A 12,517-nucleotide genomic window follows, 5' to 3' on the forward strand; every position below is an offset into this window, starting at 1 on the left:
TGCTTGGAAGGTATTAGGCATCCCATGGGATCATCATTGCATGTTATTGATTATTTTTACTACTTAAAAAAGCCTATCTGCCCTAGCTGGTTTGGCTCAGTGGATAGAGTGTCAGCCTGGGGACTAAAGGGTCCCAGGTTCAATTCTGGTCAAGGGCACATGCCCAGGTTGCAGGCTCGATCCCTAGTGTGGGGTGTGCAGGAGGCAGCTAATCAGTGATTCTCTCTCATCATTGGTATTTCTATCTCTCTCCCTCTCCCTTCCTCACTGAAATCAATATATATATCCTAGAGGCCCGATGCATGAAATTCGTGCAGGAGTAGGCCTTCCTTCCCCCGGCTGCTGGCACCGGCTTCCCTCTGGCACCCGGGACCCAGGCTTCCCTCCGGCCGCCAGCAGGCACCTGGAACCCGGGCTCCCCTCGCAGCCCCAACTTCGTCCGGCAGGTCGTCCGGAAGGATGCTTTTATTATTATAAATAGATATTTTTTAAAGCCTATCCTGTGACTTCTTAATGAAATAAAATAACTCTAAAGCTGATGTCTTTTTCCTCTACCTCACTGTCTCTCTGTCCTTAGATTTATTAGGTGCAGTCCCCTTGCTGTGTTTCTGACTAACTAGTGGTTAATAGTCATCAGCAGGGGTCCTCAAACTTTTTAAACAGGGGACTATAGTCTAAAAAAAACTATGAACAAATTCCTATGCACACTGCACATATCTAATTTTGAAGTAAAAAAACAAAACGGCAAAAACACCCGCATGTGGCCTGCGGGCCGTAGTTTGAGGAGGCCTGGTCATAAGTAAAGCATAGAAATAAAATTAATAATATTTACCCAAAATACCTCACTAATATATTGCAGTTGGTATATTTAGCATATTTAATATTGATTATCAAGTTTTTCTCCCTTTAACAATAAAAATTTAACTAGTATCCCAAATGGAGAACATATTGGCTACCAACAATTGTAAGTATGTAATTGCTGCTCTTTATATTAAGTCCTCTTTATAAAGGTTTATCAGATTTCTTAACTGGTCCAGGAGGATTTCCAGGTAAATTATAAAGGATAATATTGTATGCATTACATCAAATTATTAATGTATTTATATACATAATTCTCTCCCTCTCCCTCTCTCTCTCTCTCTCTTTTTCCAACTTCAGGACTTCATGTATTTTGAAAGATCACCACAACATTCATCAAGATAGATGGACACAGCCGAAACCGGTTTGGCTCAGTGGATAGAGCGTCGGCCTGCGGACTCAAGGGTCCCAAGTTCGATTCCAGTCAAGGGCATGTACCTTGGTTGCGGGCACATCCCCAGTAGGGGGTGTGCAAGAGGCAGCTGATCGATGTTTCTCTCTCATCGGTGTTTCTAACTCTATCCCTCTCTCTTCCTCTCTGTAAAAAATCAATAAAATATATTTTTAAAAAATAATAAATAAATAAATAAAAGGGTACCAACTAAAATATTAAAAAAAAAAAAGATAGATGGACACAAAAAATCAGCAGTTATGGTTTTTAAAAAGTTAGAAAAGTTGGATTTGGCTTACAGTCAACCCTCAATTATTTGCCTTTGCAGATTACTTTTATTTCATGTTAGCTCTGACAGGCAGTCTGAGAGTGTAAGAACACAGTCTAATGTGCATTTCAGTTGAGAATCTGTCTCGTTGTCTACTTGGTATACTAGGAGTTCATCCTGAAAAAGCTTTGACTCATTAACCAAATAAATGTAGATATGATGAGCTGAAAAACACTTTAATATAAGATAGGGGAAAATGAATCCCAGAGTTCTCACATTAATAGGTAATGGTCATCAACATAATCTCTCACCAACGACAAATTTGACTCCAGGTGAAAAGAACGATATTCTTCATCTTTTAAAACAAAACAAAAAGGAAGGCAGGCAGAAGTATTCTATTTTATTGTACAAGGAACATTTTACCTGTGTACATGTATTAATGCCTCATTTTGCAAAATTTATAAAAGTTTCTATGGAAAACTTGATTTTACTATCAAATAAAACATTTTATCATGTTTATGTTTTCCATGCCTGTCCCCTTGTTCATGGACAGTCAGGAACTGCCTTATATATGAAGACAAGGTCAGACTATCAGGAAAAAAGGTGACCAGGGCCACAGCTACTCTAGATCTCTTAGCAACTTAGAGACATCAGTGCCCTTATAAAAAGATTGTATTTAACACATTTAACCTTTTTTGGTCACAGATGCCTTATATATAAAATAGTCTCAGCCAAATCTCTAAGATTGCCTATTGAACCTTTGTATCTCCTTTGATGTAACACAGAGGAGATAACTTTTTTCTTTCAAGAAGATCCCTGATAAAAAATGTGCTGTTTGAATGGCAAGAGTTGGAGTTTTGTTTTCAAATTTTAAAATGTGACAGTCTGAGTAGCACTTTGTAAAAACAAGAACTATAAATTTTGACACTGCTTACTATTGCTTTGCTGCATTTTAAGTAATAGATAAATTTGAATCTATGCAAAGATAATAAAACAATGAACTTTCTATAGATTATATAGGATAAGTACAGAATATATAAGATCAATGTAGTTAAAATATAAATTGTACTTGTTTGTATTAACTAATTAACAACATGCTATGTCAATGACTACACTGTGATAAATCCACTTGCTTTTATTGCACTTTAGCAGCCTATCTGGACATGTACTGTGTGTCTTTTTAACACAGCCAGTACATAGAATGGAATGTGTTCTTCTGCTTCTTATTAAAAAAAAAAAATAATAAGCTGAGTGCTCTTAGGTTTGGTTATTCTGATATTAGGACCTTTAGCCACAATTCTTATTGAAGTGAAAGAAAGCTGCCTAAGTTTTTAATTATATTCATCTTTTCATGGCAAAAATTGTCTACTCAGTTTCTTGTAATGTTCATTTTTATGCATGACTGCTAGCTTTTAAAAAAATGGAAAAACTGCTGCTTTCTAAACTACTAATTACCTTGTATTTGAAAATGCAGTTGTACTCTTATACATATATATATTGTTCCTTATAATAATGTCTAACATTTTCTATAGAAAATAAAATTGTATTCAGAAAATTTATATAAACTGTTCATTTTTACTTGCTTATACCGCATTTCAGGACCTGCTGTATAATACTAAAAAAAAAATTATTTTTACCATATGACATTTTAAGTTTTTGTTCTAAGTTTTTGTGGTATTAACTTGTATCTTACAGTTACTATAATTCCTCTTTCTTTAAGAAAGAATGTCATATTTTATGCTACAGTTTATATTATTATTTCTATCTTTCTTAATGATATTTTATTGTATAAAATAGGTCAGATTAATTTTGAAAAGTATTCTCTGAAATGTGTGTTTTCTTCATATTGTTTTTTATTTTTATTTTTTATTTTTATTTATTTATTTATTTTAATTTCTTTATTGACTAAGGTATCACATATTTGTCCTCGTCCCCCCATTCCCATCTCACACCCCACCCCCCTGTTGTCCCCAACCGCCGGTTAGGCTCATATGCCTGCACACAAGTCCTTTGGTTGATCTCCCCCTTTACCCCCACCCTTCCCTACCCTCACCCCGAGGCCTGACAGTCTGATCCATGCCTCCTTGTTTCTGGGTCTGTTCTTGTTCATCAGTCTATGTTGTTCATTATTTCCCCTAGATGAGTGAGATCATGTGCTGTTAGAAATACACTTATAAGAACCGAAAATGAGACAAGCAATAATGGTTATGGTGGCAGGCAAATGAATCAGTGTGTAGTGAGTTTCTTTCTGGGCCAACAGTTCTTTTGAGACCCAAATTCAATGTCCAACAGTTCCTTATGTGTACATGTCAGCACTGACATTTCAGTTCTGGATGGTTGACAAATGGTGGTAATGCAGGTCCGACTCTGTCTTGTTTTTTATTTTTAAATAAATATAACCTATACTAATAAAAGGGTAATATGCTAATTAGACCAGGAGACCTTCCAGACGTCCTTCGGACAAAGCCATGGTGACGGGGCTGAGGCAGAGGCAGTTAGGGGCGATCAGGCCAGGAGGGGAGGGCACTTGGGATTATCAGGCTGGCAGAGGGGCAGTTGGGGATGAGCAGGCCGGGGGGGGGGGGCAGTTTGGGGCAAGCAGCCAGCAGGGGGATATTTGAGGGTGAGCAGGCCGGCATGGGAGGCAGTTGGGGGCAATCAGGCCGGCAGGAGGGCATTTAGGGGTGATCAGGCTGCAAGGCAGGGCACAGTTGGGGGCAATCAGGCTGGCAGGCAGGGTGGTTAGGGGCGATCAGGCAGGCAGGCAGGTGAGCGGTTAGGAGCCAGCGGTCCCGGATTGCGAGAGGGATGTTTGACTGCTGGTTGTGGGATCGGGCCTAAACCCGCAGTCGAACATCCTCCAAGGGGTCCCAGATTGGAGAGGGTATAGGCCAGGCTGAAGGACACACCCTCCTGTGCACGAATTTTGTGCACCAGGCCACTAGTAGCTTATAATAAAATACTGTTTTATTTTTGGACTTGTGATTAAGTCTTTGCTATAAACTGAATGTTTGTATTCCCTCCAAAATGTATGAATTAATTACCCCAATGTGATGGTATTTGGAGGTAGGCCCTTTGGAGGAGGGATAGGCCAGCACCTTGATCTTGGGCTTACTAGCCTCCAGAACTGAGAGAAATAAAAGTTTGTTGTTTAAGCCACCAGTCTATAGTAGTTTTGTAACAGCAGCCCAAATGGATTAAGATAGTAATTTGGTACTGAGAAGGGAGATGCTGCTATAAAAAATACCCACATGAGGATGATACGTGGTAGAAAGTTTTATTTGCATGGAATTATATCCCTTGATTTTCAAAGTCCCATTTCCTATCAGATCTGGAAAATGTGCTGCCGGGGATTCAGCAGAGCTGAAAGCAAAGCCAGTGTCCAGTGTTTCCATTCTATGGTGGAGTTGAGTCCAGCAGGGTATCAGACTAATTTTAGTTCATCAGTCTCTTGTGTGTGGGGTCCACATGGCTGTGGGCCATGTGGGTGAATGCAGGGGAGCACACCACCTACAACAAGAGGGCCAAGAGAGAGAACTCCCTTTCTTAGGAGCTTATGTATCTCAGATTTCCCACCCTTGCAGTGCCAAGCCTATTCTGGCCGATGACCTGCTCCCACGTGTGACTGACAGATAATCACCTTCCCTTCATCATTTAGAACTTATTGGGCATGCATCTATTCTTTCTTTGTCCAGTCCCTCCCCCTGGGATCTGTGGCAAACAGACCTGTAGAGTGTCAAATGCTTTCTAGCACTAATGGCATGCCTGTATTATCTGGCCTTTCCTTTGCTTCTTTTCTGTTATTTAATTAATAACTGAGTTAATTACAATGGTGTAAATTTTATCCTCCTCTCCACTATTTCCCCTTATCAATAATTACTTTATTGAGCATCCATTAATTCATCGCTGAACTATTTCTGAAGACAGAGGGAAATGCAAAGGTAAAAAATACATAGCTGCTATTCTCAGGGATTCTCAAACTAATGAATGAGACAGACTTTAAAATAAACAAAATACACATCTTTGAGGACCACAATGGACATGTGTATTCTGTGGAATGTTGTAGGACAATAGAGGCCAGGGTCACTAGCACCATCTCATGTGCTGTATAATATATTTCTGTCCTATTTAATCACACAGTCTAGGCCCAGGTAAACCTCCAGGCACTACTAAAGGGGAATAAGATGCATTTTTTCATTCTTATCTGAAAGTTGAATGCATAGTAAATACAATTGGAGGGTCAATTTAGCAAAATTTTATCAAGCCAAGTTGGGATAGTAAACATAGAATTCAGGAGAGTGGTACATAAACAGTGCTCAACCAACATTTGTGGAATGAATGACAAAATTTCTACGTGTATGACATTGCGCTGTGTTCAAGAAGACAAATGAAAAGGTATCCTCTATCCCTCAGTAAGGCTAAAGCAAGTAAGTATGTAATTACAGCACAAAACTAAAGAATTTGTGCATAAAATAAAAATTATTTTGTTTCACATGTATATTAACTCCCCCAACTGCATCATGAGATATCCATCAATACCATTTTTCAAAGGATATAACAAAATAGGTCCAGAGCCATGGAGGCATGGAACAAACTTACATCCCAGAGGGGAGGTGTGTGTGTTTGCGGGGGGCGGGGGGAGAGACAGTAAGAGATTAACCAAAGAATTTATATACATATATGTGTAACCAATGGACAGAGACAATAGTGTGGTGAAGGAGATAACCAAGATGGTGGTGTAGGTAAATGCCTATACTCACTGCCTCCCACAACCACATCAAAATTGCAACTAAAATACAAAACAACCATCATTCAGAACCACCTGAAAGCTGGCTGAATGGAAGTCATATAATTAGAGAAGTAAATAAGAAAGCACATTGAGATTGGTAGGAGGGGCAGAGGTGCAGATTGGGCTGGACCAGCACCCACATTTGCTGCTTTTTTTAAAACAGGAGGGCAATCATCTCTGCGATGGCCACCCATGAGGATCAAGGGATCCCAGCCCCATACCAGACCCCCAGCCCAGGCTCCCAGAGCTGGGAAAAGAAGTTCCCATGACCATGGACTATAAATACCAGCGGAAATTGTAGCTGAGAGACTCAGAGGCTGCCGGAGACCCAGGTATTCCTCTTAAAGGGCCTGTGCACAGACTTACATGGTCCAGCCTCCTCTGAGCTCCAGGGCTAGGCTAGGGTACCCAGACACATCCCAGGAGGAACTGGATTACCTGTCATCGAGTCAGGAACTCAGGAGTGGCTTTCTCAGAGACTGAGGTGCTCACAAGGGTCATTGTTCCTGGGCTGGGACCTCCTCTGTCACAGGGCTGACTGGCAGCCATATCTGTTTACTCTGCCCTGATGACTCCCTGAGACCCCAATTCAATTTTCAGCCCCACTCAACCTGTTTGCAGCAGCTTTTGCAGATGAATGGCCTGTCCTGGCTCAGGCTAAAATCTCTCAAACAAGCTGCAGCTGGGTTGGTGTGCCCCAAACCTATCAAAAAGAGGCCCAAGACTCTGCACTAGCACAAGCCTGCTGTGCTTCACAGCTGGTCCTCGCATAGGCACCTTCAAGCCCAATACAAATAGCTCCTGCAGGGTGGCCCCAGGCAGTGGCTGACTTTGCACCTCCCAGAGGCCCTAGAGCCAGGGCACCCAGAAGACAGCTTCAGACCATACCAGATTGCAATTCTACACATCCATAAGTGGCACACTCAAGAGGGAGACTCAGTGAGCACCAAAGCCCCCTGAAGAAAATCCTGTTCCATAGGGTATTTCCTGCACAGAAGCTCTCCCACAGTAGCCGCAGCTGGTCCTCACAGCTAACTGGCCCAGAGATGAATTTCTCCCAGTGACACAGCAATCAAGGCTCAACTATAAGACTGTGCACACAGCCTATACAGGGTTGCACCTAGAGTGCCCAGCTCAGGTGACTGGGGAGGCTGAGCCACTGGGCCCTACAGAACACCTACTACACAAGGCCACTCTACCAATTCCAGGAGACATAGCAGCTCTACCTAATACATAGAAACAAACACAAGGAACCAGCCAAAATGGAAGAAATGAAAACAAGCAAACTTTTGGATATGCACTTCAAAACCATGGTTATAAGGTTACTCAAGGATCTTCATGAGACTTTCAAGGATCTTAGGGAGAAAGTCAAAGACATGAAAAATGACCAGTCAAAGATTAAGCATACACTAACTGCAATAAAGAATAATTTACAGGGATTTAACAGTAGTAGAGTGGAGGATTCTGCTAATCAAATAATGAGGTGGAATATGAGGAAGCAAAAAACACCCAATTAGAAGAGCAAAACAAAAAAAGAATCCAAAAATATGAAGAAAGGGTAAGGAGCCTCTGGGACAACTTCAAGCTTACCAACAGTCACATTATGGGAGTGCCAGAAAAAGAGAAAGAGCAAGATATTGAAAACCTATTTGAAGAAATAATGACAGAAAACTTGCCCACCTGGTGAAAGAAATAGATTTACATGTTCAGGAAGCACAGAGGGTCCCAAACAAGAGGAACCCAAAGAGGACCGTGCCAAGACACATCATGATTAAAATGCCAAGGGTTAAAGACAAAGAGAGAATCTTAAAAGCGGTAAGAGAAAAGCAGTTAGTAAACTACAAGGGAGCACTCATACAACTGTCAGCTGATTGGTCAACAGAAACTTTGCAGACCAGAAGGGAGTGGCAAGAAATATTCAAAGCGATGAATAGCAAGGACCTACAACCAGGATTACTCTACCCAATAAAGCTCTCATTTAGAACAGTTTCACAAACAAGAAAAAGCTAAAGGAATTCATCATCACCAAGCCAGTATTACATGAAATGTTAAAGAGTATTCTTGAAGAAAAAGAGGAAAAAGAAGAAGAAGGAGGAGGAAGAGGAGGAGCAGCAGGAGGAGGAGGAGGTAGAGAAGAAGAAGAAATATATAAACAATAAAAAGGCAATAAATACATATCTATCTACAATTGTATCTAAACATCAAAATAAACAAACAAGAAATCTAATGAGCCAAATAAACTGGTGAATAAAATAAAATCAGAGGCATGGAGTATGGAACAAACCAATGAATCTCAGAGGGAAGGGGGGCGGGAAGAGATTAACCAAAGATCTTACCTATAATCACAGAGATTAGCAGGGTGAAGGCTGGGGCAGGGTGGAAACCAGGTGGAGGAGGGCAATGCGGGGCGGGGGGAGGAGGGAAGGGGGACATCTGTAATACTTTCAAAAACAAAGATTTTTTAAAGCATTATAATTTTTATATTTAAAAACAAACAAAAGAATTTTAAAAGTATATAATTGGTCATGTTACTTCTCAATATAAAAACATTGGGACAGCCAAGGATATCGTAGGATAAAATCTAGACTCTCTAGCATAACAGGAGACCCTTCATCCCCTGACCCTTGCTGGCTACACTTCTCAATTGCCTCGGTTTCCTCATCTTTAAAGTGGGAAATAAATTATCCATCTTGATATTGTGATGATTAAATAAGTTAACAGGAACAAAGCACTTAGCACAGTCCCTGGCCCATAGGACCACACTCAGTACGATGGAAACAGAAGTCCAAGAGAGATAAGAAGATTGAATTAGCTATGCTGCTGGTTTTGAAGAAGGAGGAAGGGGCTATGAGCCAAGGAATATGTCCAATCTCCAGAATCAGGAAAGGACAACGAGTCTTCAGATTTAACACAGATAGATTTTAGCCTTGTAAAACCCAATTTCATACTTCTAACTCCCAAAACTGTAACTTAATGGATTTTGTGGTCATTTGTTACAGCACCACAGGAAACTGATACATATGCTATTATACTGCCTGATACAGAGCATAAGCTAAACAAATTTGAGAAATTATTCTTACTCCTAAACAGGCCCTGAAAAGCCATGTACCCCAGGGCCTTTGCATATGCTATCCCTCCACTTTGAGAAACCTTCCTTCTCTTTTCTGTCTGGCAAGATCTTTTTTACTATTTTTATAAGACTATTCTCTAATATCTCTGAGCTTTAAAGTTTTCTCTCAGCCCTGAGAGTAAATTTCATTGTCTCTTCACATATTGTATTTATTTTGGTGATTTTTTTTTCTCAACTCCATCACTGGACAATGAGGTTCTTTGTCGTTCAGGTAAAATGCATCCACTGTAGGATGCTCAGGCAGTGATTCTGCTTGGATGAGTAAATGAATGAGAGAATGAGTGAGTGACTGAGGCCATGAAGGATGGGTGGGATCTGGACAGCCATCGCTGTTGGCATTTCCAAAGTCAGAAGTGGGGAGAGATGATGACACAAAGTCCACAAAGCCATTCATTTCCACATTCCAGCGTTGCATACTGAACTATGGGGTTGAGAACTAGAGACAGTTTGCACTACAGAGAACATCAATATAGGAGGTTAAAAAGCCAGTAAAATATTTTTAATGAACTTCTAATTTAGAATAGTTTGGGAGTTACAGAAAGCTGCAAACTGAGTTTCCCCTGTCAATGTCTCACATTAGTACATTTGTCACAACTAATGATTCACATTCTTCATATCTTAATATGCTATTTTTAACTAAACAACATATTTTATATAGATTTTCTTGGTATTCCCTGATGCCCTTTTTCTGTTTCAAGACCCCATTCAGAACACCACATGACATCTAGCATTTGGTTCTCTGGACTGTGAGTTTCTCAGACTTTCCTTGTTTTGGATGACCTTGATATTTGAGGAGTCCTCCTCAGGCATTTGTAGGACATCCTTCAGTTTGGGTTTTTCTGAAGTTTTTCCTATAATTAGACGGTGGGCTTTTGAGGGGGAAATACCACAGAGGTGAAGTGCCCCTCTGATCACATCATAGCAAGATCCATGCTCTCAATGTGACATACTGTCTGCCCGGTCTCTCTTTATAAAGTTGTTATTTTTCTACTTTCCATACTGTCCTCTTGAAAGGAAGTCACTAAGCATTGTCCTCCCTTAAGGGGAGTTATGTACTACTCTTTAAGGAGGAATAGCTAAGATAAATTATTTGGAATTATTCCTAAAAAAAAAAAAAAAGTGTGGGTGGGAATGCAGACTGGTGCAGCCATTGTGGAAAACAGTATGGAGTTTCTTCAAAAAATTAAAAATGGAACTTCCATTTGACCCAGTAATCCCACTCATACAAATATATTCCAAGAAATCAGAAACACCAAGTAGAAAGAATATATGCACCCCTATGTTCATAGCATCACAATTTACAATAAGATTTGGAAACACCCTGAATGCCCATCAGCAGATGAGTGGATAAAAAAACCTGTGGTACATCTACACAGTAGAATATCATGCTGCTGTAAAAAAGAAAGAACTCTTACCATTTGCTACAGCGTGGATGGACCTGGAGAGCATTGTGCTAAGCAGAATAAGCCAGTCAGAGAAATATGTAAGTATCACATGATCTCACTAATTTGTGCAATATAATGAACAACATAAACTGGTGAGCAAAAATAGATCCAGAGACAGAGAAGCATGGAACAGACCATCAAACCTCAGAGGGAAGGCAAGGGCGGTGTGGGGATGGGGTGTGGTGGTAAGAGATCAACCAAAAGACTTGTATGCATGCATATAAGCATAATCAATGGACACAGACAATTTTGGGGGGCAACCTGTGCTGGGAGGTGGGAGAAGGTTTGGAGAGGTCAATGGGGGCAAAAGGAGACATATGTAATATTTTCAACAATAAAGAAATTAAAAATAAATAAAGAAAAATAAAAACTTGGACATTGAACTTGAAAAAAAAGTGTGGTGAAGGTCTGGGGCAAGGCAGGGTTGGGAGGAGAGGGACAAAGAGGGGGGGAATTGGGGGACATCTTTACATAATACTGTCAATAATAAAATAAAAAAGCAGTAATAGTAAGAAGCAGATGGGGTGCTAAGGAATCTTTTAATCCTGTAATTGTGATGAAGAAAAACAAAGATTAGATAAAGGGTGAGAAATATGAAAGTTCTTGGAAGAGGAAGGATAGAACAGAGCTTCCCAGTCTCATGGTTTCACCTGGAATCTGGTCAGGCCGCCTACTGTCCTAACCCCATGTTCCCAGTTGTTCCGAATGAGTTTTTGGTGAGTGTTCAATGGTATGTGAGGAGGAGGTGGGGTAGGTGCTACGGTTGCGGTGATGGTGCTGGCTCTGCACATAATATCTAAACAAAAAGTAAATAGCAAATTCTAAAAACATTCAGTAATTAGCCTAATGGTTGCCCATTAGATTTTCTTGTAATTATTAGTTCTGCTGCTTCTCAACAAAGGAGCCAGTCATATGAAATCATAAATTTTGAGATGTGTAGTTGCTAAGTTTGTCTCAAGAGTTCATTCCATGCCAGATGGATATGCATCTGAGCATGTATGAAGAAAAAGTAACCTAATCATGATATAGGTGATATAATGTGACTAACTACCTATGTAACAACAATGATGATGATACCAGTTACCTCTCTAGTGCTTCCTATAAAGTAGACACCATTCCCATTAACACATTTCCATATATTAATTCATTCAATTATCACAACTTAGTGAGATAGACTATTGTAATACTTGCCATTTTACAGATGAGAAAATAGAGATTTAGGTATCCAGCTTGTGCCCACACCACCATTATTTGCAGCTGGCTCCAGAGGCTACACCTTAAACCACTATGCTCTGTGCTTCTGTGTTGTCAGAGCCAGCAGCAAAAGCACCTCACAGCTCTGCTGGTCTGAGTGGCTGTGAGTCCATGTATTCTTTGAAATTCTCCTATCTGACTATGCCAGGGCTGGTTTTTCTCGAACCCTTCCCACTGTTGGGAACTTAGTCCAAGTTCCTCCTTTATTCTCTGCTCACTAGTAACCGGTGTTGGGTCTGAGCCCCTCTGCCTGGGGCTGGACCTCCTAGGATGCCGGGTCTTAGAGAAGCCATGAGAGGTTGTGGGTATATATGAGTCTTTATTGCAGAAGCCAGTGGCCATACAGCTATTAGACAAGGCAGTCCTTCACAGCAAAGTCCAT

General features: G+C 40.5%; 1 protein-coding gene across 1 annotated transcript in view; it reads left to right on the forward strand.

The window, feature by feature from the left end:
• The window catches only part of PLSCR4 (phospholipid scramblase 4), a 54,483-nt gene extending 51,346 nt beyond the window's left edge, over positions 1 to 3,137 (forward strand). The window contains exon 9 of the mRNA XM_079766426.1: positions 1,159 to 3,137. Within this exon, the coding sequence (XP_079622552.1) occupies positions 1,159 to 1,203 (45 nt within the window). The 3' untranslated portion in view covers positions 1,204 to 3,137. The remainder of the gene's footprint in view (positions 1 to 1,158) is intronic.
• Positions 3,138 to 12,517: the final 9,380 nt, after the last annotated feature.

Source organism: Cnephaeus nilssonii (assembly GCF_951640355.1).
Source record: "Cnephaeus nilssonii genome assembly, chromosome: 3".
In the NCBI taxonomy this organism is placed as follows: Eukaryota; Metazoa; Chordata; class Mammalia; order Chiroptera; family Vespertilionidae; genus Cnephaeus; species Cnephaeus nilssonii.